This window comes from Dermochelys coriacea, chromosome 16 (genome assembly GCF_009764565.3).
Source record: "Dermochelys coriacea isolate rDerCor1 chromosome 16, rDerCor1.pri.v4, whole genome shotgun sequence".
NCBI classification, from domain to species: domain Eukaryota; kingdom Metazoa; phylum Chordata; order Testudines; family Dermochelyidae; genus Dermochelys; species Dermochelys coriacea.
Window position 1 is genome coordinate 4437924 of NC_050083.1, and position 27027 is coordinate 4464950.

Consider the following 27027-nt stretch of genomic DNA (forward strand, 5'->3'; position numbering starts at 1 on the left):
GGTAAGGGACTAGCCAGTGCCAGCCCAGAGCCTGAGCCCCACACTGGCTTTCCCAAAAGCAGGATAGCACTTCTGCTGCATTGACATCCCTGGGGACTGAGTCCTTTATTTAACCCCAGAGCAGGAGCAGCCTGGGCTCTGATGGTGGAAGCTGCCTTATCCGCCTCCTCTGCCATGGGAGGAGGCTGACAGAGGAACCTGTTCTTTGTAGCCTAGTTGGTCCTTGGCCCTGCCATTATGACTGCCAATAAGTAGGCAAAGCAGCGTCCATTGTAGGGCTGGACAGAGAACAGGACAGACGGGGACCTCCCAGCTCATTTCCCTCTGGGGCCAGCGAACAGCCCTGGCTTTAGTCCCTCCCAGCCTGACAGAACTGCAGAGAGATGCTTGCTGGCTTCCCAGTGTGCGACGGTCTCTCCAGTGGAAGTGTAGTGTCATCCCTGGCCCCAGCCATTGCTCACCAAGGTCCTGTGTCTGGTCAGTGGCCAGAGGCATAATGTGGGGCTGCTTTGAATCTTCTTGATTCAGGGAGGTCCTTCTTTTGTGACGTCTTTCTCTCATTTGTTGTATAAAGCTTCTCTGTCCCTTGACCTGCCTCTGGGGGCTGGGCTCTGTCAGAGCTCACAGGGGGCTGGCTCAAGTGAAATTTCTGAGCTCTCCAGGAGTGCAACTCTATTTCTGCAGAAAGAAAAGGAGTACTTGTGGCACTTTAAAGACTAAAATTTATTTTGAGCATAAGCTTTTGTGAGCTACAGCTCATTTCATCATCAGATGCATGCAGTAGAAAGTACAGTGGGGAGACTTTATAAACACAGAACATGAAACAATGGGTGTTACTATATGTCAAGGTTCCTTCACCACTCTAAACTCTAGGGTATAAATGTGGGGATCTGCATGAAAACCTCCTAAGCTTACTTTTACCAGCTTAGGTTAAAACTTCCCCAAGGTACAAACTATTTTACCCTTTGCCCTTGGACTTCCACTGCCACAACCAAACATCCGGGTTTATTTTTTGAGAAAGAGTGGTTTGGAAAAGTCTTTTCCCCCCCCCAAAATCCTCACCAAAACCTTGCACCCCCCTGCCTGGGGAAGGCTTGATAAAAATCCTCACCAATTTGCATAGGTGACCACAGACCCAAACCCTTGGATCTTAAGAACAATGAAAAAAGCATTCAATTTCTTACAAGAAGAATTTTAATATAAGAAAAGGTAAAAAGAATCACCTCTGTAAAATCAGGATGGTAAATACCTTACAGGGTAATTAGATTCAAAACATAGAGAATCCCTCTAGGCAAAATCTTAAGTTACAAGACAGACACAAAGACAAGAATATTCATTCTATTCAACACAGTCTAATTTCTCAGCCATGTAAAGAAATCATAATCTAACGCATATCTAGCTAGATTACTTACTAAGTTCTAAGATTCCATTCCTGTTCTGTCCCCAGCAAAAGCATCACACAGACAGAGAGACCCTTCGTTTCTCCCCCCTTCTAGCTTTGAAAGTATCTTGTCATCTCATTGGTCATTTTGGTCAGGTGCCAGCGAGGTTATCCTAGCTTCTTAACCCTTTACAGGTGAAAGGATTTTTCCTCTGGCCAAGAGGGATTTTAAAGGTGTTTACCCTTCCCTTTATATTTATGACACCATACGTGATCAGATAAGGTGAGCTATTACCAGCAGGAGAGGGGAAAAAAAAAACCTTTTGTAGTGATAATCAAGGTGGGCCATTTCCAGCAGTTGACAAGAACGTCTGAGGAACAGTAAGGGAGGGGGCACGAAAATAAACATGGGGAAATAGTTTTACTTTGTGTAATGACCCATCCACTCCCAGTCTTTATTCAAGCCTAAATTTAATGGTGTCCAGTTTGCAAATTAATTCTAATTCAGCAGTCTCTTGTTGGAGTCTGGTTTTGAAGTTTTTGTTGTTGTTGTTGTTGGAGAATTGCAACTTTTAGGTCTGAAATTGAGTGACAGAGAGGTTGAAGTGTTCAACTGGTTTTTGAATGTTATAGTTCTTGATGTCTGATTTGCAACAAAGCCCGTTACCAATTCTGTCCACATATCTATTCAAGGGACATCATCATAGGACCTAATCACATCAGCCACACCATAAGAGGCTTGTTCACCTGCACATCTACCCATGTGATATGTGCCAACAATGCTCCTCTGCCATGTACACTGGACAATCTCTACGCAAAAGAATAAATGGACATAAATCAGACACAAAGAATTATAACGTGGGGCAGCGGCTCCAGGGAACTGCCATGGAAAGAAAACCTTGTCTCAGAAACAAGGGCTCAGGATTATCTCCATGGCGGAGAGAGTCGCTTGTGGAATAGTAGCGAGCGTCCAAGCAAGCACAGCACTCAGCAGCGGGGGTGGGGTGGCCAGGAACTGATCAGGAAGAACCACAGAAACCCCCCCCCCCCCCACTCAGTCCAAACCCAAAAACATGACCCATCTCTAGGCCCAGCCCACCTCTCAGGGCAAGCAGGCGGGCACACACACACACACACACACACACACACACACACACACAGAGCCCCCCAGGCTAATAGCCATGCAGTCCTTACCCACTCTCACCTTTTTGGTCTTTTCAGTCCGAGCTCACATTCTCACTTTAAATTTTCTATTTATCCAGATGGAGTCTGGGCTATAGTGTACCATTCCCCACACAACATGCCGGGCTGGACTGTGTCTGCCACAGGGTGCTGGGCTGTACCAGGCTGCAATTGCCATGGCATGCCGAGCTGGACTAGATCCTAGCCTACTTTCTCAATATTCAACCCTGACCTGCTTTGCTTCTTGCCACTGTCTGAGCTGCGTCTGCTCTCACTTGTCCTGCTCCAGGGACCTATGTCCATGTACCCAGAGCAGTGGGGGCCTCTGATTCATAAGCAGACACTGGAGATGCTCACCAAGCGTGGCTTGAGGAGACCCTGTGCCACAGACTCCTGTCATGCCTCTTGGGAAGCGAGTTCCACCCCTGGTGGCACCACACTGAGCTGAGATCTTCCCACAATTGGAATTGAACTTTCCTTGCCCCAGGCTTTATCTGAGCCCTCAGGTGGCCAGCTGGTTTCCCTCCTTTGTATGTCAGCAAGTCCCTGTCCCCAACCTTGCCTCTGGCAGAGCACTGGAAAGCAAAACTGGCAACTCCAGTGAGCAAAAGTGCCAAGGAGCCAGAAGGAACAGGGAATGCCACCCCTGCCAGCATTCTTCAGACCCAGCAGCACCGGTAGGGCTCACAAATAGGGACTCCCTGGCCCAGCAGCAGTGTGCAGCATCTTCCTCAGGTGAAGGTCACGTAGCTAGCACAGGCCTCGGGCCAGACCCAGCTGCCCAGAGTGTGATTAGCCTAAAAGAACTGCCAGCATTCATGTCATCACATCAGGGCAGCTAAGGCTGCAGTATGGAAGTCAGGACATTTGTACCCCCGGCCGGCTGTGCACCAGGCCCACAGGCCATGCTCCGAGCACAATGAACTGTTACCGTGCAGAAGCCTTCAACCCACGCCCTGACAGGAGACAAGGAGCTCCCCACCCCCACCCCCGCTGCCCTTGGGGCTGGCCCAGGAGACCAGCTGCCAGACTAGACATGCAGTATTTTCACAGCAGCTTCGGCCGCTGCTGAATGGTGAGCGTTACTGAGTCTGGCTCAAGGCTGCCAGGCTCTCTGGTCAGTGTGTGGTGTCCCAGGCCATCCCGAGGGTCTCAGCACTGAATTCTCCATTGGGGCAGCTTGGCAGGTACTTACCCTCCACTCCTTTGCAGACCCACGGCTTGAGTCCTGAACAGTTGGATACGGTGAGACCAGTATCCCCCAGGGCTCCGATACTCAGGCAGCCTCCTAGAAGGAGTGGCACACCAGCCAGCCTGAGGCGGAAACACAGAACAGTCTCTCCAGCAGCAGCCAGAGCCTTGCTACACAGGACAATGCACTGTAGGGAGCCCCTGCAGCTCACACATCAGTCCAAGGGGAACCTCAGACTTAGCCCACTGGAAAGAGATGGGTATGGTGGACACCTCCACCTGGGCAGGATGCCCCATGCTTTGGGCCTACTGATGGGGGCATGCAGCATGGAGGGGGGTTCAGGAGGTACCTCAGTCCCTAAACAATGGAGAAGGCCCCGGCCCCACAGATGGGGTGGGGTGAGAGAAACACCCCAGGCACCCATCCTCACAGGCAGGGAGGGGGAGAAACGCCCCAGGCCCCATGCGTGAGGGAGCAAAGGGGGATGCCACTCCATGGGGCTGATCCCCTGGAGGAGTGCTGGACTCACCTACAGTCCCTCACAGTGCCCCTGTATGCAGGCCGTGCCAGCCGCTCTGCAAGGGTGGGCAGGTGAGTAGGACTGGCTGGAGAGTCGCTCAGGTCTCATTGCTGCAAGACCAGGCCCAACTAGGGAGTGAGCACTGCCCCCTATGCAGTAGCAGTGCCAGGTATTACTGCCCCAAGGACAGCAGGCTGCGCTGAGCAGCTGGAGGGCAAACACGCCTGTCTGTGTGCAAGTATCCCCACTCCAAGGGAACACACCAGCACTCCCCTAGCAGGCCCATCTGGCACGGTCAGCTACACACTCACCAGGGGGCAGCGCCATCTGTGTACTGAGCCACTGCCCACGTCCAGTTGCCATCGCCATCTAGGTCATTCAGCCCAGTCCAGCTGTCCCTCTGCACCATGGCTGTCACCCAGGCCTGCATGGAGTCAGGACCTCAGTCAGTGCAGGGCACATCTCCTCCCTAAGCTCTGCTGAGTCAGAGAGCGGGCCTGTGGGGTAGTAAGTAGCCAAGGGCAGCCCAGAAGGAAGGAGACATGTAGGGCAAGTCCTGGGGCAAGAGGCAGGTGGTACAATCAGCCAGGAGGAGCTCACCCTGCCCCATTGCACTCCTTCCCTGGCATTCTACTACCCTGAGCACATCCTGGGGGAGGATGCAGAGCACAGAGTGTATCCAGACTTCCTGCCCCGCCACTCAGTGACTGGAAAGGGGGCAGCACAGGGAAGTGGCTTCATGTGTCCCTCTAGAGAGGGGACTATCCCTGGACTACCAGCAGGGAGCAGGTGTGTGGCCAGGACTCTGGAGAGCCCTGTCCTGCAACAATTTTTTTTTTCCTTCTACCCAAGGAGCTCAGCTGGCCCTCTCACCCTTCCCCTGTGCTGCTACCCCACCAACAGGCACAGCTGCACTGGCGGGACCAGGTACAGTGGGGGAAATGCAAGGCGACTCCAGGGTGTTTCACTGCAGTGACTGTCAGTGAGAAGAACCTGGGGAAAAGGAGACCTGAGCCCAAGAGTCACCTTCCTTCACATAGACAGGCAGAGAGAGCAGCCAGGGGCTGGAGTTAGGAAGGCTCCTGTTCTGCTTAGGGAGGGGCCAAGGCGTCCTGCCTCAGACCATGCATGGCCCCCTGTACCTTCTCCTCCAGGCTGTTGAGAGCCAGCAGCCCCCTGCCTTCTCCAGAGGCACTGCAGGCTGCCTCCGCTTGCTGCCACGTCTTGGCATCACTCTGCTCCACATAGTAAGTGTCCATCTCAGTACCACCAGCCAGCTCCTCCGGGTCACCTCCCACTCATGAGACCTGGTGAGAGACAGCCCTCGATCACCAGGGACATGCCCGTTGGGCCAGGGCCTGCAGTTCTCGCCCACTGACTTGGCAGGGCCTCCCCATATATCACAGTCACACTGATGGATCTCTGCTCCATCCAGGGATCTCAAAGTGCTGTGCAGGCCCAAAGCGGGTAGAGGCTTTCCTGCCATCCCTCATGCACAGCAGCACCTGTCACTGTCTCCACCTCCAGAGGGGAGGCTGAAGTACAGGAGGGTGCAGGAACCGGCCCAAGGATGGGGCAGAGTCAGAATCTCTGTCCCAACTCCAACTCCCAGCCCCTGCTCCCCCATGGACATTCCCTAGAGTGGCCAGTCTCAGGGATGGGGGAGTACCCATTACCCAGGCAGGGCAGGAGCCAGGACAAAGGCAGTCTGTCCTCCCAGGCACACCTGGACTCATACCTGCAACACTCTACAAGGATTTTTGCACAAAATGTGCCTTGTGAGGGGTCATAGGAAAGCTAATGACACAATGCTATCAATAACCAGCGTAACAGGCATGAGTTAACCTTACATGCGACATTATGAATTTCCTCTGTATGACGCTATTAGAACGCATTTAAGACTCAACAGCTGAGCCCAGGTAAAGGAGACAAACAGGAGTCTGTCCTAGACAAAGGAATGTGGGTTTCACTCAATGTACATATTAGCAGCACACAAAGCCATGGAGCTAAAATCAGTGGGGATTATCCTGCAACTGAACTTGAGAACCAGAACTAACATGGCTCCTGCACCCCAGAGAGACACAGGAGACTGACTCTGGGGCCCTTCCTGACTTGTAAGATAAAGACATCCCCTGAGGGTATAAGGAACAGAGGGAAACACCATTTTTAATCCTTCACTTCAGGAGACAAAGAAGCCAACCGTTCCAATCGCTGTGTTCAGCCCTGGCCAGGCTGGCCTGTGGAAAGCTGGAAAGGAGATTGGGGTGATAGAAACCATCCTGAACACTGACTGGATCTTGCTGGGGTTACGGTTTAGACATTTAGATGCACATTGTCACTTATGTGCTTGTAACTGTCTCTGCCTTTATCCCTTTTCCTTGGTATCGCCTGACCCAGCTCCTTGGTTAATAAACTTGTTTCACTTTTACTATGAACCAGGTCAGTGCTAGGCTTGAGGGGAAGGTGTATTTACCCAGGTACATTAATAAGCTGTGGCGTAGCGACTCTTTAACAGAGCAGCGAAGTTCCTATCTTCTGTGACTGCACCATGGCAGGGACTTTGCCCTGCAGAGAAACAGCTCTGAGGAGCTTGGGGACAGGAGTTCCCTGGCTGCTACCTGCTAGGTGAGGTCAGGGCCAGGAGGGCCTAGAGGAGTTTGCTGTGGAGGCAGACAGGCTGGTGTGGCAATCTAATGCCAGCAAAGCTCCCTCTTGCTGTGGCTGGCGGAGGGGGTGGGAAGGGGGGGAAGATAACATGATGGCTTCCAGCTTGGGGTACCCCAGCAGCATGTTACATATCCTTTCCCATGCAATGTTTCCTTCCCTCGGGGAATCCCAATGCACCCATTGAGGGATGGAAAGGCATTGCAGGGTGTGGTGGTGCCTTCCCATGCCTCAGTACTGACAGTGCATCCTGCACTGGGGCATGCCCTCACCAGTGCCACCATGCAATCCAGGGAGGGCGAGGACCAGGGGCTTGGCCTGCCTTTCCCAGATGCTGTCTGCCAGCCGAATGTGCGTAGGAGAAGAAGAGTTTCCAGAGGCCATGCCACTTCTGGGCAATATGGGAAGGAGCACAGCACACAGGCTGCAGTGTACAGAGCTGCCCCTGCATCACTGGCCACGGCTGCAGCCTGGCTGACATCTACTCCAGGGTATCCTGAGGGTAAGAACCCCCCAGACCCACCCTGTGCCCTGACAGAGCCAGACGGGTAGGGGTTCTCCTCTCCGTGGTATGCTTTTAGGCTACACAAAGTGGCAGGTGGGAGCTCGGGGCTGGTTGCTCTGCCCTTCAGCTCAGCCTGGCTCCATTCATCTCCTCCCCCTCCATGATAATTGGGCTCCACCCAGTCCCTCCCCAGATAGCAGAATGGTGCGTGCCTCCCATCAGAGCACTGCATGCACACACCCCCACAATGAGGGGGGCTGCACCCTTACCATGGAGACAGGAAGGGCCAACCTGTAGCCACAGCTCAGGAGCCCTTTGCAGCGGCCACTCAGGGGGTTACAGGTGGCGAGTGCCGGGACAGAGTAGGCAGAGCCTTGCACACCTCATGCCGGAATAGCCAGGGGAGCAGGCTGCAAAGACAAGCACATCAGCCGCACAGCAATATCGCGGGGTCTATTAGCGATAGGGCCCAATCCTGCTCTCGCTCAATGCCTGATGGAGTGGGAGCAGGCCCTGTGTGTTTCAAACTAGCCTGGTCCGAGCTCCGGAGCTACAATAGGGACCCAGTCTGCCCCTTCCCCACAGGGCTGGGCAGCACCTAGCAGGGCTTTCCAGACCACAGGAGCCCCAGTGAACGGGGCTTAGCCCCACACAGGAGAAAAGCCCAGCCACAAGACAGCCCAGACTGCTGCACCCTGGGACCCACCCAGCAAAGTGAGGCCTGCCTACCTGACTTGACATAGAGGGTGGCACCAGAGCCAGGACTGTTGATGAGCACCGTTCCGTTCATGGTGTAGTGGGCGCCATGCAGATGCATCACCCCGGTGCAGTTCTCTCTGCAGGAAGCAGGAGTCCTTGGCTGCCTGCAGTGAAGCACGTCTCTGCCACACAAAATCCTGGAAGGAAATGAGCAGCTTCTCCCGAAGAGCTGGCAGCTCCACCTCTGCAAAAAGGATTCCCCGCAATCCTATGAGTGACACCCTCCCTGTGCACACCTGCCCCCCATAGCAGCAGCCTCCCCCCGACCTGCACCACAGGCAGGGACAGACTCCCTGCCCCTCGCCCTTCCCAGCCTTCATCACAGGCAACAACAGTCTCTTCCCAGGGGGCTGCGGGGCAGGGGGGAATGGAGAGGGGCCAAGGTCAGGTCCTGCCCCTCACAGTTCTGCTCACAGCACTCCCTGTACGTGCCAGGCCTGGTCTTGCTCCAGGGTAATGGTGAGGGCTGCGGCTGCATGGGAAGGCGAGTTCCTGGGGCTGCCGGGGGTTCCCTTGCATTGACTAGAGCTGGCTGAGGAGCTCTGGAGGCCAGGCAGACAAGCAGCCTCTGCAGGCACCATTCCAGCTCAGAGTCTCAAGCACCCTGCACAGATACCACAGCAATGGCACAGAGAAACTGGGGGGGTTCAGGTGAACTAGAGGGGGCTGCTTTTCTCAGCCCCGATGGCAGCCCAGCCCTGGCACCTTGGTCCCTGGGCAGGTAGGAGTTAGGAACAGAGGGGGCTGGGACCCTGCTCTGCACAGCCCTGAGCTCAGCAGCCAGCTCCAAATCTCATTGCAGCGGCCAGGAGCTCTGGAAGGAGCTGCCTCAGCACTCCAGGGCCAAGGCAGTGAGATTCTCAGCACAGGGCCATACTGGAGCTCAGCCTAGAGGGGCAAATGGTTAGATTTCAAATCCATGGGCCTGACTCTCCTCTGAATGCCACCCCAGAACTCCCATGGCTGCCACGGGCAGACTCCTGATCTCCACCAGCACGTGTGCCAGCAGAACCAGGCTCTGTGGCTCGGACAAGCAGGGAGCCTCCAGAAACACAACATCCGTGCTCCATGACTCAATGGCTGATTAGGTTGTGGGGGCGGGGGGGGCAGCGCTGCTCAGGCACAGCAGGCCCCAAATCCCTGACCCACAACAGAAGCAGCTATCAGTACTGCAGCATCCCCCTGCCCCGGATCGAACACCAAACAGACCGAGCTGCCAGGAAAGGAAAGCAAGGGACATCTCCCTCACACAGCATAGCATGAGAATAACAAATCGCCCCTTCCAGAGAGGCCCTTGAGGAGAATTGGCTCAGGTGTCTGGCAGCTGCCAAGACTGAGCCCTACTTCTCCTCATGCAGCGACTGGCCAGCAAGTCTGAGCTGCTTCTGCGCTGCGCGGCACGTGGAGGGCTCTGCTTGGCAATCCCTGCTAGGAGCCTGCCACTGGAGCACAGGGAAATGGCCCACGCTCCCCCTGGGCTCCCTGACTCCCAGCCCCCCCTCACACAAGCAGAGAAAGTTCCTGTGGGGGAGGCCAATGTTCTGACCTTCTGCTCGCTGGCAAGACCACAGAGAGCCCGAGGGACAGTGCTTCTCAGGACCTTGGCCTTCGGAAGGGGTCCTGCAGAGCTGAAAGAAGCAGATCAGGAATATGCTGGGCTGAAGAAACCTTCCCCAGGGCTACAGCCGGAGAGGGCCGGCCGCTGGTGCCAGCACAGTACAGGGCCATGAGCTGAGAAAGGCAGAGGCAAGGGCATCCGGGAGCTGCAGAGCAGACTGACTGCCCTAGAATAGGAAGAGCCCAGAGCCACTCCTTCCATGCTCTCTGAAGGATGCGCCAGAGCTCCCTCAACCAGGAGGCCTTCCCTCTGTCCTGTTGCTGGCCACCCCCCACCACGGGGGCAACTCTGACAAGTGTTATAAACCCCACCTTGTGCTCTGCACACTCTGGGAGGCTTGGCCCCTGGGGGTGAGCAAAGGTTGCATGGCCCGTTCCCTTGAGCAGTTCCCCCATGCTGGCCAGCTCTGGGGCAGGGGGCGGTTAGGACCCCACAGTCAGAAGGTCCCTGCCCTGAAAGTACTCCGACCTTGTCCCCGTGGGTCCTGTGCTTCCAAGTGGTTTATGCTAGCTTCAAAGGCTCACTGCAACCCTCCACATAGCCAGGGTTACAGTCTACTGAGCCCTTTTCATCATAAGCCAGCAAGGAGGTTGGTGAGAGAATTCCCACAGTCTGTTGCTCCTACGGCCTCATACCAAAACAGTTTAGCCTCCTGTCCTGACAGGGGCCTATCTTCCACTCCCAGGAGGTGTTTCTGTAGTGGTGGGTTATAGGGGAACCTAGGCCCACCCTTGACTCCGAGTTCCGGCCCAGGGACCCTAATGGTAGCAGCTGTTGGTAGCCAACCTTTTACTGCCAGAGTTGCTACATTTCACTTCCTCACAGCTCTCCTGTTTCTCCCTTACCCTAAGGTAAGGGATATCAATGACTTGAGGGTGTCTTCATTAACCAGCACTTCCGCTCCTTGACTCTCTTCTGCCTGACTGGAGTGAGCCCTTTTATAGTATCAGAGGGGCTTTAGAATCAGGTGGTCACATTATCTTAATGGCCTCACCTGACTCTGCAGGTTAATTGGAGTCAGATGTTCTCATTAGCCTGGAGCAGCCCCTGCTCTGGTCAGTCAGGGTACAGAAAATTGTTAATCCAGTGGCCAGTATATCTGCCTTCTGCTACACCCAATTGGCCTGGGTCTATCACACCAACCTAAACTGCCCTTCCTGCAATTTAGGCCCATTGCTTCTTATCTTGTCCTCAGTGGATAAGGAGAACAATTTCTTTCACCCTCTTTATAACAAACTTTTACATAAAGGCTTATTGTGTCCCCTCTCAGACTTCTCTTCTCCACACTAAACAAACCCAATTTTTTTTCAAAAAGAAAAGGAGTACCCGTGGTACCTTAGAGACTAACAAATTTATTAGAGCATAAGCTTTCGTGAGCTACAGCTCACTTCATCGGATGCATTTACGATGAATCCGATGAAGTGAGCTGTAGCTCACGAAAGCTTATGCTCTAATAAATTTGTTAGTCTCTAAGGTGCCACGGGTACTCCTTTTCTTTTTGCGAATACAGACTAACACGGCTGCTACTCTGAAACCAGTTTTTTTCCCTCAGTCTTTCCTTGCAGATCAGGTTTTCTAGTTCTTTAATCATTTTTGTTGCTCTCCTCTGGACTTTAATTTGTCCACATCCTTCTCCAAGTGTGGTGCACAGAACTCAACACAGTACTCCAGTAGAGACCTCATCAGTGCTGAGCAGAGTGGAAGAATTACTTCGTGTCTTGCTTACAACACTGTCGCTAATACATCCCAGACTGACGATCCACTATGACCCCCAGATACTTTTCACAGTGCTCCTTCCTAGGCAGTCATTTCCCATTTGTGCAACCGCTTGTTCCTTCCTAAGTGTAGTACTTTGCATTTGTCCTTATTGAATTTCATCCTATTTCAGACCATTTCTCCAGTTTGTAAAGATTTTGAATTCTAGTCTTGCCCTTCAAAGTACTTGCAACCCCTCCCATCTTGGTATCATCAACAAACTTTATAAGCATACTCTCCCTGTCATTATTCAAATCACTGATGAATATTGACTAGAACCAGAACCTGTCCAGGTAGACAGTTTGGTTTTTGGCTTCTGTGTCCAGGTGCCAGTTAAGGTTGCCAGGTGTCTGGTTTTCAGGGATCTGGCAAGCCTAAATGGCACCCAAACCAAAAGCCTGGTTACCACAGGGAATGGGAAGGTGCCTGGTCATTAACCCATGCCAGCCCCTACCTGCAGGCAGGCTCCTTGTCAGGCTGAAGCAGCTCCCATCCCAGCCCTGGAACAGAGGGAGCCCAACTGGGGTGGGGGAGGGAAGAGGTGGAGAAAGGGTGGGGCCTCAGGAGTCCAGTTGCCACCTTTTTAATTGTGGGTAACCCTACATCCCTGCTGGACCCCACTCACTATGCCCTTCCAGCTCAAACTATTAATTACTATTCTGAGTATGCTTTTCCAACCAGTTGTGCATCTACCATATAACAGGTTCATCTAGGCTGTATTTTCCTAGTTTATGAGAAGATCATGTGACATGGTATCAAAAGCCTTACTAAAATTGAGGGGCTTCCCCCCTATCCACAAGGCTTGTTACCATGTCAAAGAAGAAAAGGAGTACCCGTGGCACCTTAGAGACTAACAAATTTATTAGAGCATAAGCTTTCGTGAGCTACAGCTCACTTCATCGGATGCATTTGGTGGAAAAAAGTTTTGGTGGAAAAACTTTTTTCCACCAAATGCATCCGATGAAGTGAGCTGCAGCTCACGAAAGCTTATGCTCTAATAAATTTGTTAGTCTCTAAGGTGCCACGGGTACTCCTTTTCTTTTTGCGAATACAGACTAACACGGCTGCTACTCTGAAACATGTCAAAGAAGGTTTGAGATGATTTGTTCTTGACAAATCTACGTGGACTCTTATCACCTTATCTTCTAGGTGCCTGCGAGTTGATTGTTTGATTATTTGCTCCACTGTCTTCCTGGTTACCACACTTAAGCTGACTGGTCTATAATTCCCTGGGTGGTCTTTATTCCCCTTTTTATAGGTAGGGACTGTATTTGCCCTTTCTCTGTCTTCTAGGTTCTTCCCCATCCTCCACGAGTTCTCAAAGATAATTGATTGTGGCTCAGAGATGTCTTCAGCCAGTTTCCTAGGTATTCTAAGACGCATTTCCTACGTGAAGATATCTAACTTGTCTAACTTCTTAACCTGTTCTTTCCCTTTTTTAGCCTCTGAGATCCTACCCCATTTACACTGATGTTCACCATGTTAGTCATACAATCACTGTTAACCTTTTTGGTGAAAACTGAAGCAGAGAGGCATTTAACGCTTCAGCCATTGCTGTGTTATCTGTTATTGGCTTTCCCTCCTCATTAAGTAATAGGCCTACGCTGTCCTTGGTCTCTTTTTTGTTTCTAATATATTTGTAAAATGTTTTTATGTTGACCTTTGGTTTCTTGTCTGAACCCAGCTGGGTTGAGGGGGAGGGCGGGCCACAGAATGCTGGGCCCAAACCACGGTTAAGTGCAATACCGGCCTATACCAGAGCTACTCTCCATTGACTGTGACACGGCTTGAGTCATGCAAGGCTAGGTCAGCAGGACAAACGGAAGGGTTGGCTGGGTGAAGAGAGAGAGGGATGATCCAGGGATGATCATCTGTGCCCCTGAAATATGCTCAAACCCTTGTAAAGCACGTTCAGTCTCAGGATTGCTTCCCGGGGCCTCACAGACGCACTCCAAACTTACATCCTCCAGGGAAAGAACCCGAAAATTCTGCTCTCAGGGGTATATGACAACCAGGGCCATGCATTCATCACTGCACATGACTCCATGTAACGTACACCAGACGCTTCCTAGCATTCTCTGCAACCCAGGAAGTGTCCATATGGACTCCAGACAAACTCTGATAGGAGACAGGATCCCTAGCAGCAAACCCACACACAACAGGACCTCTCTGTCCTGTGATGTGGGACAACATCAGACATACATCTCCAACCACCATCCACTCCAGATCCAAGGTTTGGTAAGCATCTCCTCACCAAGTCTGGGGCAGGCTTGATTTCCAGGACTTCAGCAGCCAGATACCTTCTGCAAATGGGCTCCGCTTCATGCTGACTGCCCTTGTGTTCCAACACACAGGATCCATCCTTGAACACCCAATCGGCAAAGGGAGGACATTTCAGAGAGACGTATGCTGCCAAAGAACGGGAGTGCCTAGTTACTGTCACAGTCAGAGGGGCAGTGAAGCTGTGCAGATGATGCAGGACAGAATGGCGCTAGGGTGTCACTGTAAGGAACAATGCAGTGACAACGTTTACCAGTGACACCCTAGCACTGTGCTGTCCCTCTGACCCATGTCCCTGCCCCATCCTGCCAACATGACACTCAGAGGACACATTGGTCATTCCATGTCCTGGGACAGAGCTACTGGCGACCCTGAGGGGGGTGGGGGAGCTGGGGCATTTCAGGAGAAAACAGATGATTAGTGTGATGAATAAAGCAATACTGGACTAGGGAGGCCCTGCCCCTCCACAGGTGCACTGCATGGTCCCAGTGGATGAACAGTTTGACAGGATCGGCGTAGCCCAGAAGAAGGGGGACTGGGATGTTCTCATCCCAGGCAGCGTAGGGGATACACTGAGGGAGAAGAGCCCCTAAAAGAGGAGGGGCATAGTCAGCTTTGCAGTGAACTGGCTGGTCACACAGGCCAGGGCACTAGCAGTCTCTGGTCAACATACTACAAGCTCAGCTAACTTCATCTGGGTCAAAGTCAATCTCCACCACCCATCTACGCAGTGCAGTTGCACACCTTCCGTTACCCCAGCACAAATTGGATATAGAGTAGCCTCTGAGTCCACAGCACAGTCCCACGCAGACCCTGGCTTGGGGCGGGAGCTCACAGGAATCTGCCAGTACTCGCTGCAGTTTCCATGTCAGCAGCAGAGCTGCTGTGAGATGACCTGGCCTTCACATCTTTGCCCTCCCCGCATAGCCAAGGCTGCCGTACTCCCCTGCTGGGCTGTCAGAGCTAAGCACAGCCAGCCTGGCAATGCCCGGAGTCCCTACCTATCTCCCTCTCCCCCATGTTGCTGACTGCTGCCTGTGTGCCAGCGTGCTGTCTGGAGTACAACAGGCCATCACAGGTGCCTTTGAGGGGGTTGCAGCTCACTCCAGTGTCACACACAGGACACTCTGACTGACAGTCCTGCCCCATAAAGCCCGGAACACACCCTGCATTAGGAAATAGACACACGTGATCCAACCCCTTCCCTCTGAGGAATCCCCTGGGTCCCTCCAGCTCCAACATCCTGGCCCACCACTCTTGAGCTCCATGCAGGGCCACAGAAGGGAGGTGATCTCAGGCAAGGAGGAAAAGTCCCTCCCAGATTTGGGGAGCAGAGACCGTCTGTGGACTTGGATCCCCTGCAGGGCAAAGGCACATGCTGCAGCTACAGCACCCGGGCTCCCTGACAGCTGTGGGAAAAACCTCCTGGCCCTGCTTTCAGAGGCAAGAAGGAACCACTGCAGCCTGCAGGGAGAGGGGCAGGTGAATGGTTCCCCAGGTACCTGCTTTGATGTGCACAGCAGCTGCTGGTGAACCTGGAGGATCCAGCCATGGACCCTCCAGGTTCACCAAGCGTGTCCCACGATAGAGGTAGTACGAGCCAGCCTTGCTGACCACTGCGCTGCAGCCCCTGCCCAGGGAGATGCAGTGTGCTTTGGCGTCTGGCAGGGAGGAGAAGCTCCCTTCTGCAGACAAGTTTCAATAAAAGGATTTCCCAGAGACCTCCACGTAGAACCCTGCAGGGGCAGAGGAGCTCAGTGGGTGGTTATTCTGGGATCAGTCTCACACATGCTCCCTTGGGCAGATCCTCCCAGAAGCAAAGCTGCTGTCCATGCATCCAGGATGGTAACATGCAGCCTCCCAGCCTGTCCAACCTGCGCTGCCCTGCACACAACAGCACTCGTGGCTCTGCAGCACGTGGAGCAGTGGGAGAATGAACCAGGCACACACAGCCCCGGGATCCTCCAGCAAGAAAAAACCCACCCCAGATTGGACATCCAGGCTCCTTTCCAGAAGCCTAGCAGATGGCTCTGCAGATTCTTACTGGTTTCAGAGTAGCAGCCGTGTTAGTCTGTATTCGCAAAAAGAAAAGGAGTACTTGTGGCACCTTAGAGACTAACAAATTTATCTGAGCATAAGCTTTTGTGAGCTACAGCTCACTTCATTGGATGCATTTGGTGGAAGGTGCCATAAGTACTCCTGTATTTTCCACCAAATGCATCCGATGAAGTGAGCTGTAGCTCACAAAAGCTTATGCTCTAATAAATTTGTTAGTCTCCAAGGTGCCACAAGTACTCCTTTTCTTTTTGCAGATTCTTACTGTTCCTCTGCAGGGTCTGACACACCCAGGGGTGAGGTGTCTGGCACGCCTCCTCCTTCAGGAAGCCAGACTGCAACAGCAAGACAGACCATTTCACTAGGAACCTCTGCAGGGAGAATCCAGCTGGAACCAGAGAGTGGTGGTGAAGCATCAGTGAGGAGCAGCATGGTGGGGTGGCGGAGAGCCACATCCCAGAGCATGCACTAGAGGGGTCACTTCCAGGGCACAGGGCTCAGTTTAGCCACATAAACACCAAATTCACGAGTAAGATAGACCTGGCACTGCGACTGGGTGGCTCACAAGTGCTTACGGCTAAGAACTTGGAATGGCCTCTAGGTGGACATACACCACAGCTGAGCCCTGTGCCAGGCTTCTAGGCAAGGCAATGGAAGTTCCTGTCATCCCTTACACTTCTGCAAAGGTCAAGCGCAATGTCCAGCCATTGCATGTGTGCTCCCATGCACATAGATGGTGCTGCCATGGTGGCACCATTGTTCCTGAGCTCAGGGACAGCTGGCTGCCCATTGCCAGGGGGCAAACTGCATGAGGCTCAGGGCTTCTTACCTGTGCAAATCCTTGTTAAAGGAGGTCCCATCGGCCCATTTGTGCAGAGAACCCCTGCGGACGCCATGCAAACCAGTCCAGACACTCCTAGGCAACTCCTTTTGCAACCAGCTCTAGGGTTAGCACAAGGCAGCTAGTTCTGTGTTTGATGAAGTGCTGGACACCGATGCTGAAGGCTAAAGACATCTCAGCATCTACTCACCTAGCAGTCACTTCTAGCTACAAATGCAATTGCTTGCACACTAACATTCAAGACAGCAGGAAGGGATGAGATGTGAACCTTCTGAGCGCCATGTCTGTGTGTTGGGGAGGGAGGGAAACGCCTCCATCGATGGGGAGCACATCACAACTATGTCCCAAAAGCAGGGCCGGCCCACAACATTTTGGCACCTGAGGCAGGGAGTTCAAATGATGCCCCCATGCCCCCTCACTTGGACCAAAACTTTGAAACTGAGTCCTAGTGATGCCCCCCCGCCCACAGTCTGGCACCTGAGGCGGCTGCCTCAGTTCGCCTCATGGTAAGGCCAGCCTGTGATGAAGCGGGACTGTTCTTAAATGTTTCCTCTAAATATTGTGGGGGTGCCTCACTTTCCCCTATGCAGTTAAGTATCTAGGTGGTGGGATAAGGGTGTATGATCCTTGCAGAGCCCTAGAGGGCAGGTATGTTCAGGGGTCTGGACACAGAGAATGGCCAACACCCTGTTTCCTGGCAACTGATGGCCTGGCCCTTCCCCCCTGCAAGGTGAGAACTAAAGGGTTGGAGAACAAAGGAATCAGGTGCTCTCCTGGCCCAGAAGGGACAAAGCCCAGAGGAGGAGGGGCTGGAGGGGGAGTCAGTTTGGGGCTGGCTGGGGACATGGAGTGAAGTGCAAACGTGGTTGTCTGGCTCACTGCCCCCCCCAAAATGGACCCAGCTGAGGGGTCCCATTCTCTGCACCTACAACCTCTTTTAGACCTCTTTTGGTGTTTTTTCCACCAAATGCATCCGATGAAGTGAGCTGTAGCTCACGAAAGCTTATGCTCTAATAAATTTGTTAGTCTCTAAGGTGCCACAAGTACTCCTTTTCTTTTTGCGAATACAGACTAACACGGCTGCTACTCTGAAACCTCTTTTAGACCATATTCCTGTCGTCTAATAAACTGTTTTACTGGCTAGCTGAGAGTCACGTCTGACTGCGAAGTTGGGGTGCAGTACCCTCTGGCTTCCCCAGGACTCCGCCTGGGTGGACTCGCTGTGGGAATCGCACAGAGGGGCAGAGGATGCTGAATGCTCCGAGGTCAGACCCAGGAAGGTGGAAGTTGTGCGAGCTGTGTGTACTGAGGACAGTCTGCTCACAGAAAGGAGACTTCCCCAGATCCTGCCTGGCTTCATAGGGAGCAGTTCCAGAGCATCACCCGGGGACTCCATGACACAGCCCTGCCCAAAAGCACCAACACACCTGCAGGGCCCTCTGCAGAGACACTCATGTTATGAAGAAATCCTGATGCAAAGAACTAAGCAGCACCTTATCACACCCTTCAGCCATTGCTCAGCCTCCGGGGAATGGTTAGCACTGGAGAGAGACTCCACTCTAAGGAATCTGAGTTTCAAGATTCTTGGTTTCTTCATACAGAGATGGATGTTCAGATCTGAACTCTTGGGGAAGAAGAGGGGAAGAGCAATGAGCAGTGGGAAAGTAAAGCCAAAATTCTCATGGCTATCCCACAGGCAATGCCAATGGCACAGGGAACTAGCCACCAACGCCCCCAGAGAGTCCAGAGGGGGCCAAATGTCAGCTAGCCCTGTGACCGTCCAACACTGTGACAACTGCTCATGGGCTCAGTGAGGATTTGTCTGCTGCAGTTTGTGGCCATGTTTTAAACTCGAGTTAACTGACTGCCAGGTATCTTGAGTTAACACACGATTGTAAATGCTAATCTGCCTCGACCAATTAACATGTTCAAATTCCAGCTTGCCTTGTCTATACTAGGATTTAAACAGGTGCTAGTTAACAGGTTAGCGAGCAGGTTAACACCTCAGCCCTCGATGGTCCCCGGCACTAGGCAGTCTAACATTTACAGTCATGTCAGTTACCTCTAGCCTAGCCAGAGGCCAGGGCCCAGTCCCTGGGCAAAAGGATGCTCACCTGATCTTCCGGGCTGCTCAATGTGAGGAGGCTCCCATTTTGGAATCTCTGACAGTACTTCAGGGCCTGATTCTATTCAAGGGCAGCACTTGCTACAACATGGGGAAATTTATCTTTCCTGGATCTCCAGCTCTGGGGCAATGCACGTCTGAGGGGGAAAGACAAACCAAAGCTGTGTCAGGATCACAGTGCTCCACCCTCTGGTAAACACCCCACTGCCCAGAGACGAGCTCATAACTGTGCAGAAGATCAGCTAAAGCAGTAGTGCCCAAGGGCAGAACACAGCATTTCCAAAAGGCCACGGGTCACCATCAAAGCACAGGGGCAGGCTCTGCTGTGTTTTGCTCCCTTTGCACTGCCACGGTGGCATAAAAGGAGAGGAAATCTCTGCAAAGAGAGGTATAGCTCTCTCTGCATAGGGTGACCATGTTTCCCCAAACTGAAAACGGGACACTTTCCTGAGCGCCCAACAAGCTCAGCTCTGCAATGCTTGGGGGAGGGGGGAGGATCTGCACCACTCTCAGTGCCTCCTCCTACCAGTGCCGAGTGAGATGTGCCTTATCGCCTGTCTGGCTGCACATCTGGGCAGCTCCGCCTCGGCCGGGAATGGGACAGCATGGTGGCTCCTGACTTCCCACCCACACCTTGCCACAGCCCCGCGCGCTCAACTTCGTGAGCACCAGACCCGTGTTCCAGATCATGTGCTGCATGGGGAGCTAATTATATCACAGCTGCCAGGCCCCACAGGGCTGGGGGGACCTGCTTGCTCCATGGGAATGTGGCTGGGTGCTGTCTGCCCAGGGTGAGGTGAGGGAGCTGCATGTAACCTCCCCTCTAATCCCACACTGGCACTGCCCTAGAACCCCCTCCCACCCCTCTCCAAAGACATACCTACTGGCACTGCACAAATGCCCAGTTTTGCCAAAAAAGTTGGGATGTCCAGGACAGAACTTAAAAAAAGGACTGTCCTGGCCAAAATGGGATGCCCGTTCCCCCAGCTCTGCAGCTCTTAACACAGAAGGAGATGTAAGGGCTGGGGTGCATTGTGTTCTGGGGTCCCTGGGGAATCATAACCAGTTGCGGGAAGTTAGAGCAGCCCCCAGGCTACCCTACCCTACCCTGCCCCTTCCCTGCTGAGCAGCTGCAGCAGGGAAGGGGCAGCACATGCTGGGGCACTCCCGGCCCATGTCAGAGTCGCCCAGGGGCTGAGGGGAGCCAGCTGGAAAGGTGCTGCCCCCACCGCCAGAGAACAACCAGAGCGATTCACACCCTGTTCTTCTCCATGGGCTGTGTGCTTCGGGGCACATCCACTAATCCCAGCCAGACACACAGCCTGCGGCGCAGTGCCTTTGAGGCCACTGTTCAGAGCCCTGAGGACAGAGTGGCTCCTGAGCTGTGGGTGGGAGCCCTCTGAAGTGGGGCAGGGGTTCCAAACAAGGGTGCCCCATCCAGCCAGGACCCCTCCTGCTTAGCCATATGGGAAGCGCAGGGTGGTAGCCCCCCTACTGGCCTGGCCTTGCTCCCAGCAGGAACATTCAGGACTCTGGCCGAGTTAGCCACTGCAGATATGGACAGAAACCTCCCCTCCCAAAGTGTGCAGGGGGAAGGAGAGAGGGTAGCGAGCCATTTTGAGAGAGAAACCAGACAAAGCATGTGCGAAGGACATCTTCACGATCACCTTCATCTAGTGCAAAGCGTAGGGCATGGGAGGAGCCCTTCTGCAGGAAGAGCCGTGGGCTCCTGGGTTTCTGAAAGACGCAGAAGCCAGAGTGCAGATTCTGGAGGCGCTGGTCCGGCAGCAGGCAGAAGGAGCTCCTCCCGTCAAAGGAGCAGTCTGAGCTGCACCCAGGCCGACTCCATCCAGCCCCACCTGTGGGGAAGACATGGGATGAGTCACACATGCAGCCATGAGACTGGGAGAGGGGCCTCTCATCAGGGAAGGAAATTCAATGCAAAGCACAATTCCTAGAGCCCCACCCTCCCCAGGCTGTACTCTAGCTCCCAGTGTGCCCCTAAGCAGCAAGGTTCGCCAACCGCCCCAGAGGGGGCAAGTGGCCTATTGCACACCTACCAGGGATCCCCCTAGTCACCTCACAAGGTTGGGGGTCTACACATAACAGGGCCAAAGTGCAGCATCCCCTGGCAACGTGACATGTTTAATGCCTACAGGGACTCATGTAACCGACAGGAGGTGCCATCGCTCTGGAGCAGAGACATTACAGGAGAGGGGAGATGACCACAGCTGCCAACTTTTGCATGGTAAATAAGCACCCCGACTTTCACAATAAATCAAAAATCAAGCTAATCCCATTTCAAAACAAGCCAATCCCTAAGAACCCCAATACTCTATGTGACTAGATCCCCACAGTGTGCAGTCTGGGACTGTCGTGGGTGCACTGTGCACCCCTGACTCTCTCCCCCCTTGCCCCTGCTTGCCGGGAGCGGAAAGAAAGACAGAACTAGCCAACAAGCAACTCACAATTTCTGCTATTCCCCCCCCACAGGTTTGGCTTGTCTGGAGAGGACCTGGCTCTAACATGAATGTAGAGTTGGATCAACAGGAGCAGCAAACAGCCACCACACACCGCCCTCCACCCCAACGGGAAGGTAGCCCTGCCACAGCTGAGCAGGCAATGCTGTCTCCATGGCCTAGGGAAATCCAGGTCTCCGCCCTGAGATTGCAGAGAGGGGCTCAGTTATATTAACCAGGACCAGAACCAAGATCAGCCCTATTCACAGCCTGGAGCTCCACAGAGCCAGCCAGATGCCCAGCCTGGGCCTGGACTGGAGCTGGTGAGCTGGACATGAAGGACTCCACGCAGTGCAGAGGGATGTCAGCTCCATTTACCAGCAGACACGAGGAAGGCACCGCGAGGCTGCGGAGTTGGGCGTCCAGCTGCAGTCCCCAGAGGGAGTTCCTGGGGCAGCACTCCGCAGCAGGCTCCACGTAGACCAGGGCACGCTCTGGATCAGAGCGCAGGACTGAGGGGTGTCCCACAAGCCAGAGCAATCTGAGCCACACAAAGCCAGCAGCTGGGGAAGCAGAGTAGACTGGGGTGAGGCCCTGGTGTAGGGACAGGAGCAATGTACACTCCATCCAGGCTGGGGGCACACACATTTGCACTGAGGTTTAGCCAGATCATGCTGCAGGGGCGTGACCCAAAGGCCATGGAGGGCAATCTAGCCAAAGCAGTGACCTCACTCTGGGGGCATCCCTTAGCCTCTAAGGTGCCACAAGTACTCCTTTTCTTTTTTGCGAATACAGACTAACATGGCTGCTACTCTGAAACTAGGGCGTGGGTGACTTAAGTGGCCTTTTGACTCCCAGTGAGGATGCAGGTTGCTCTGGGAAGACCTGGCTGGTGCTTTGTCCTCTCTGGGTCTGTCTGCATGGCAGAGTTAGCCTAGGCTCCACCCTCCCCACATACAAAAACCTCACCCCTGAGTGTGGTGGTGCTTCAGTCAAAACAAGCTGTCCCAGCCAGGGACATGGGCTAAAGCCAGAATACCACTTACTCTCATTTTGCAGTGAGAACGCAGGCTAAATCACCCGAATGCTGATAGGGGAATGGTGGGAAGGCATTGGAGGTCTGTGTGCCACAAAGAACAGACAAGTTTCCCCACAACTCACTGGGAAAGGATCACAGAGGCGCTCAGCTCACTGAATCACACAGCACATCCCCAGATATGTCCCCAGACATCCCATCCGCAGGGGCAGCACCAGGGAGGACTCACTGACTTGGGTGAGGCTGTTCCATCTGGGCTAGGCTAACGCAGGTGCCTGGGCCAGGCAGCCAATCACCTGGGCTAACTCTGCAGTGAAGACATCCCTGGGGGTGCAGCAGTGTGCTCCAGCATCCCCTTCCACTTGCAGCAAGTTAGCCCCGCTCTGGGATAAGATTATACCCTGGCATGGCCCCTCCCTGCGACAGGGATGTGCTGGCTCTCCAGGCGGGGCACCATGGCTCACTGGGCTGGCCTTTCAGCTGGGAGGGCATGATGGGTTCTCATGAAGATCAGCATGGGACTGGAACTCAGGAGACCTGGACTTGACTCCTGGCTCTGCCCAGGCCCCCGGAATGTCCTGGGCAAGTCACTGCATCTCTCTGTGACTCAGTGCCCCTCTGTAACAGTCACCTTTCTGCTCTCTTAGCCTGCCTGTTACATTGTGAGCTCGTTGGGGCAGGCTTTCTCCCCACGAGTCTGGGCAGCCCCAGCACAGTGGGGCCCTGGTTGCCATTGGAGCCGTTTGGTGTTAGCATCGTACAAGTAACAACAATTCCTGTGGGGTAACTTGATGTTCCTGGAACCCAGAGCTGGGCAAGCACCCGCAGTCCCATACCCAGGGACCATTTCTGCTAACAACTCCTAGCAACGCACTGACCCCAACCAACCTCCTGGGACTGAGTAAGTGGGGACAGTCCCCCTGGATCACCCCAGACTTCCAACACCCCAGGGTCCCAAACAGCAACTTTCACAGCTAAGCAGGAGACAGAGGCACAGTGCCCCTGGGACCATGCTGCCAGACAGCACAGCCAGAATCATCAGGGCTCACTCCAGCACCTGCCATGCAGCCCAGCGCCACAAGGGACAGGTCCACATACACCTTCTACCAAGAGCAGTCTCTGCTTCCCACCTCTGGGCTACAGCAGGAAGAATCTGGAGGCAGATAACGGAAGGCTGTGTCTTGCCCTGAGACATTCGTCATGCCCCTCCTTATCTGCACTGTGGCTTGCAGTCGTGATCTCCACAGCTCCAGACCTTGCATCAGCCAACTAGCTCCAGCTCATCATGTTCCCAGGAAACTTCCATTTGTCCCTGGAGGCTGCCAGCTGCTTCACAGAGAGCCTGGGAAGGGCCCTGTCCCACAGGTTCACCTCACTCAGCTCCCCCATATACAGGCTGCCCAGAGCAAGGCCCCCTGCAATGCCAAACCCACAGAACGAGCTCAGGTACACAAACACTCAGCCGCGACCATGGGGCTGGCTTGGGAAGGGGAGAGGGCTCATTGGCACCTCACCACACCCATGGGACAACAGGCATCTGGGCAGTTCTGGTGCACTGTGCCCAGCTCCTGGGAAATGGGCGCTGATGGATTCTTGGAGCGGCACTGATGAGTCCACAACAGACACATTGGCCTCCTCCAGGCTAGAGGGCAGGTCACACTCACCATGCTGAGGGGAGAGGAAGTAAAGAGGAGAATAGAGGGTCCCAAGCACTGCTCCCAAACTGAGCTTTGCAACTCACACACTCAGGCTGTGTCTACACTAGACTGCTTTTGGGACATTTCCCACCATCACTACCATCAGTACAGACTGGCCACCAGTGGAGCCTCTCCAGGGTGTTGGGGGCACTACCACAGACCAGCCTCCGTGGGAGCCCCACCCAGGGACTGTAGTATGAACTGGTTGCAACTGTATTATCTCCCATGTTTTCTATCCCTGCTGAGGGCAGGTTTAGACAACATGCAGACTAAATTGCTGGTGGCATCCCTGCCTCATCTATTGTCAGCTGATTCAGGATTAGCTGTAGGGAAAGACACAAAGCCTGGTGGTGCAGACAAGGCCTGCGAGAGGCGGTGAAAGGAGTTAACGAGAAGAACAGTGTCTGTCAGACACAGGGGCTATATCCCTCCAACACGAACACAGCAGCACACACACACACAGCACCATGGCACACACTGGTTGTATCCCCAATACACATATTGACCCTACAAAACAATCACACCATCACATACATGCAGGCTGTGTTGCCTCCTAGCCCCCCACCCCCTATCATAAGCAAATAGGGTGACCAGATGTCCCGATTTTATAGGGACAGTCCCGATATTTGGGGCTCTCTCTTATATAGGCACCTATTACCCCCCCCGGTCCCGATTTTTCACATCTGCTATCTGGTCATTCTATATGCAAACCAGCAATCTCATATGTACACACACCAGCACAAACCTCAACACACAGCGTACACCAACCCACCTAACTACACATACACAGGCTTTATCACAGATACACAATCACACACACCCTATCACAAAGAGAAGCTGTATCAGATACACAAAACACACATACACCGCAGCACATCACACACAAAAACCACCAACAGAGGCAATATCACATGCATGATCAAAAACACACCCACCAACATGCACACACCACTATATTGTAGAGCCCCACACACACTTAGAGCCACATTTCCAAAAGCATCCACTAAATCACTGCATGTAAATTTCCACACAGCCCCCTAGTGGGAAGGTGGCCTGGTGTACTCCTGCCAGCTGAGGCCAGAGCTCAGCTTGCTCGTGTGTGCAGGCAGCATGCAAGTGCTCACCTCAGGTTGGTAGATCGCAGGCAAACAACTCCCTACCCCAAAACTGTACATGCAAAACTGCACGTGCAAATTGAGAAGCTGGTCTGCAAATGAGGCTCCAAGCTCCACTGCAGCTAAGAACTCCAATAGCAGTTCAGGGGGCCCTGAGCCACAGTCACGTCATAGTGACTGTGTTACTAGCAATGGCTATTTCCAAAAGGCCAATACAGTGTCTAACATACTCTAAGTTTTCTCTTAGCACTCAGCTGCTTTTGTGCAGGCAGAGAGGAGGTGTTGCAGTGGCTGAGGTGTGCTCAGTCACACACAACTCAATGCAGGGATTGTGGGTGCCAGTCACTCCCCAGGCATTGTAGCCTGAATGCTGCTGAAGGGCCCCGGGATGGAGGCTCACACCCAGTCACCAATTTCTTTTTGGTACTCAAGAGATATTTGGCAAAATCCAGGTCAAGGCCAACAAGCTTACCTTTATCCATAATCTCTGGCTGTCCAACGTTCTATACCCCTCCCACTGCCAGTCCCTTCCACAGAAACCAGGCACTGTCTGCAAAGTTAGGCTCCCAGGGCTCTCCGTCAATGAAGACCATGTAGGGGCTGGCAGACAGGTCACTAGAGATAGAAATGGCAAGATGGTGCCAGGACCCATCCAGGAGAAAGCCAGTGGTGCCCCTGAGCATCACAGCCCTGCAAAGGAGGGCAATGGGGTGAATGAAGGCTGAGCAGACTTCTAAATTGGGCATGTCCCTGACCCACAGCCCAGTCGATCAGCTTCCCCTGTCCTCTTCCAAGCTGTCTTTCAGGCCTGGTTCCCAAGCATGGCAGCATCTATCAACTCTTTCACTGCTGGCCCTTGGCCACACTTGCAGAAGGAAGAAATGTATGTGGAAAGTTCAGCAATGAATCTCTGGCCAACAGAGTTAAGGACTTGGAGAAAGAATTTTTAATCATCATGAGCAACAGGGAACCTACCAACAGCACAGGTCTGTTATGAGATGGATATGGCAACAGTCAATAGTGATGCAGAAAGGCAAAAGTGTTCAATCAATACCCCTCCTCTGGATGATGTGTCAATGTCATATAATGATGAAATAGTTTCTTTTCCAATGGCAATTAAGGAGGACATTAAGCAGCTTCAATTAAAAACTTTAAAATAAGTAAGCTCAGGTAACTTGTACCCAAGACTTTTAAAAGAGAGCTCCTAAGCCAACTCTGGGGCTTTGATGTTAATGTTTAATCAGTCTTGGAAAAACATGGAACTTCCAGAAGATGAAGAGCGAGTGTTGTGCCTATATTTTAAAAGGGTAAATGGGCTGAGTTGGGTAGTTACAGCCCAGTCAGCCTGACACTGATCCCACACAAGATCATGGAATGGCCATCACCCTGGCAAACCCTCAGCAGCCCCGCACATCCCATCCCGCAGAGGGCAGCAGGCGCACACACACACACACACACACACACACACACACACACTCACTCACTCTTCCTAGCCCCAGCCAAGCAGGAAGTCGCCCGTTGGTGCCGAGGGACCTCACTCACCCTTTGAGCCCAAACTCCAGGCCTGCTGGAGCCAAGAGGAAGAGTGCAAGCTCAGCTGGCCTCGATCTCACCACATAACTGAGGAGCCCCATCTTGTTGGTGGAGACAAAGGTGCTTCGGATCCACAGGCCCAGGGTGAAGCTGCTCAGGTAGAGGGTGACTGCATTCTCCAGCTGCATGGCACTTCTCAGAGCAGGCTTGCCGCTAGGGAAACGCATGGCAGATGAAACCTGATACTCTAGTGAGGATGCAAAGAGAGTAGCCATTAAACCAGTGCTGACCCATAAGCCAGCACAAAGCC

General features: G+C 53.4%; 1 protein-coding gene and 1 long non-coding RNA gene across 2 annotated transcripts; both read right to left on the reverse strand.

Moving 5' to 3' along the window:
- Positions 1-2232: 2232 nt before the first annotated feature.
- Positions 2233-13983, reverse strand: LOC119844414 (CD209 antigen-like protein E). The gene is made up of 8 exons (XM_043499048.1): positions 13831-13983; positions 9750-9831; positions 8174-8387; positions 7714-7854; positions 5418-5582; positions 4587-4699; positions 3759-3877; positions 2233-2261 (listed from the first exon to the last, which is right to left on the reverse strand). Exons 5-8 carry the CDS (start codon positions 5532-5534, stop codon positions 2233-2235), a joined length of 378 nt encoding a protein of 125 aa, XP_043354983.1. The 5' UTR covers positions 5535-5582; positions 7714-7854; positions 8174-8387; positions 9750-9831; positions 13831-13983.
- Positions 13984-14884: 901 nt separating this feature from the next.
- Positions 14885-21868, reverse strand: LOC122456868. Its single transcript, XR_006275997.1, has 7 exons — positions 21715-21868; positions 20545-20736; positions 18867-19014; positions 16741-16853; positions 16177-16299; positions 15359-15592; positions 14885-15022 (listed from the first exon to the last, which is right to left on the reverse strand). It is a non-coding gene; the product is annotated as an uncharacterized LOC122456868 (long non-coding RNA).
- Positions 21869-27027: the final 5159 nt, after the last annotated feature.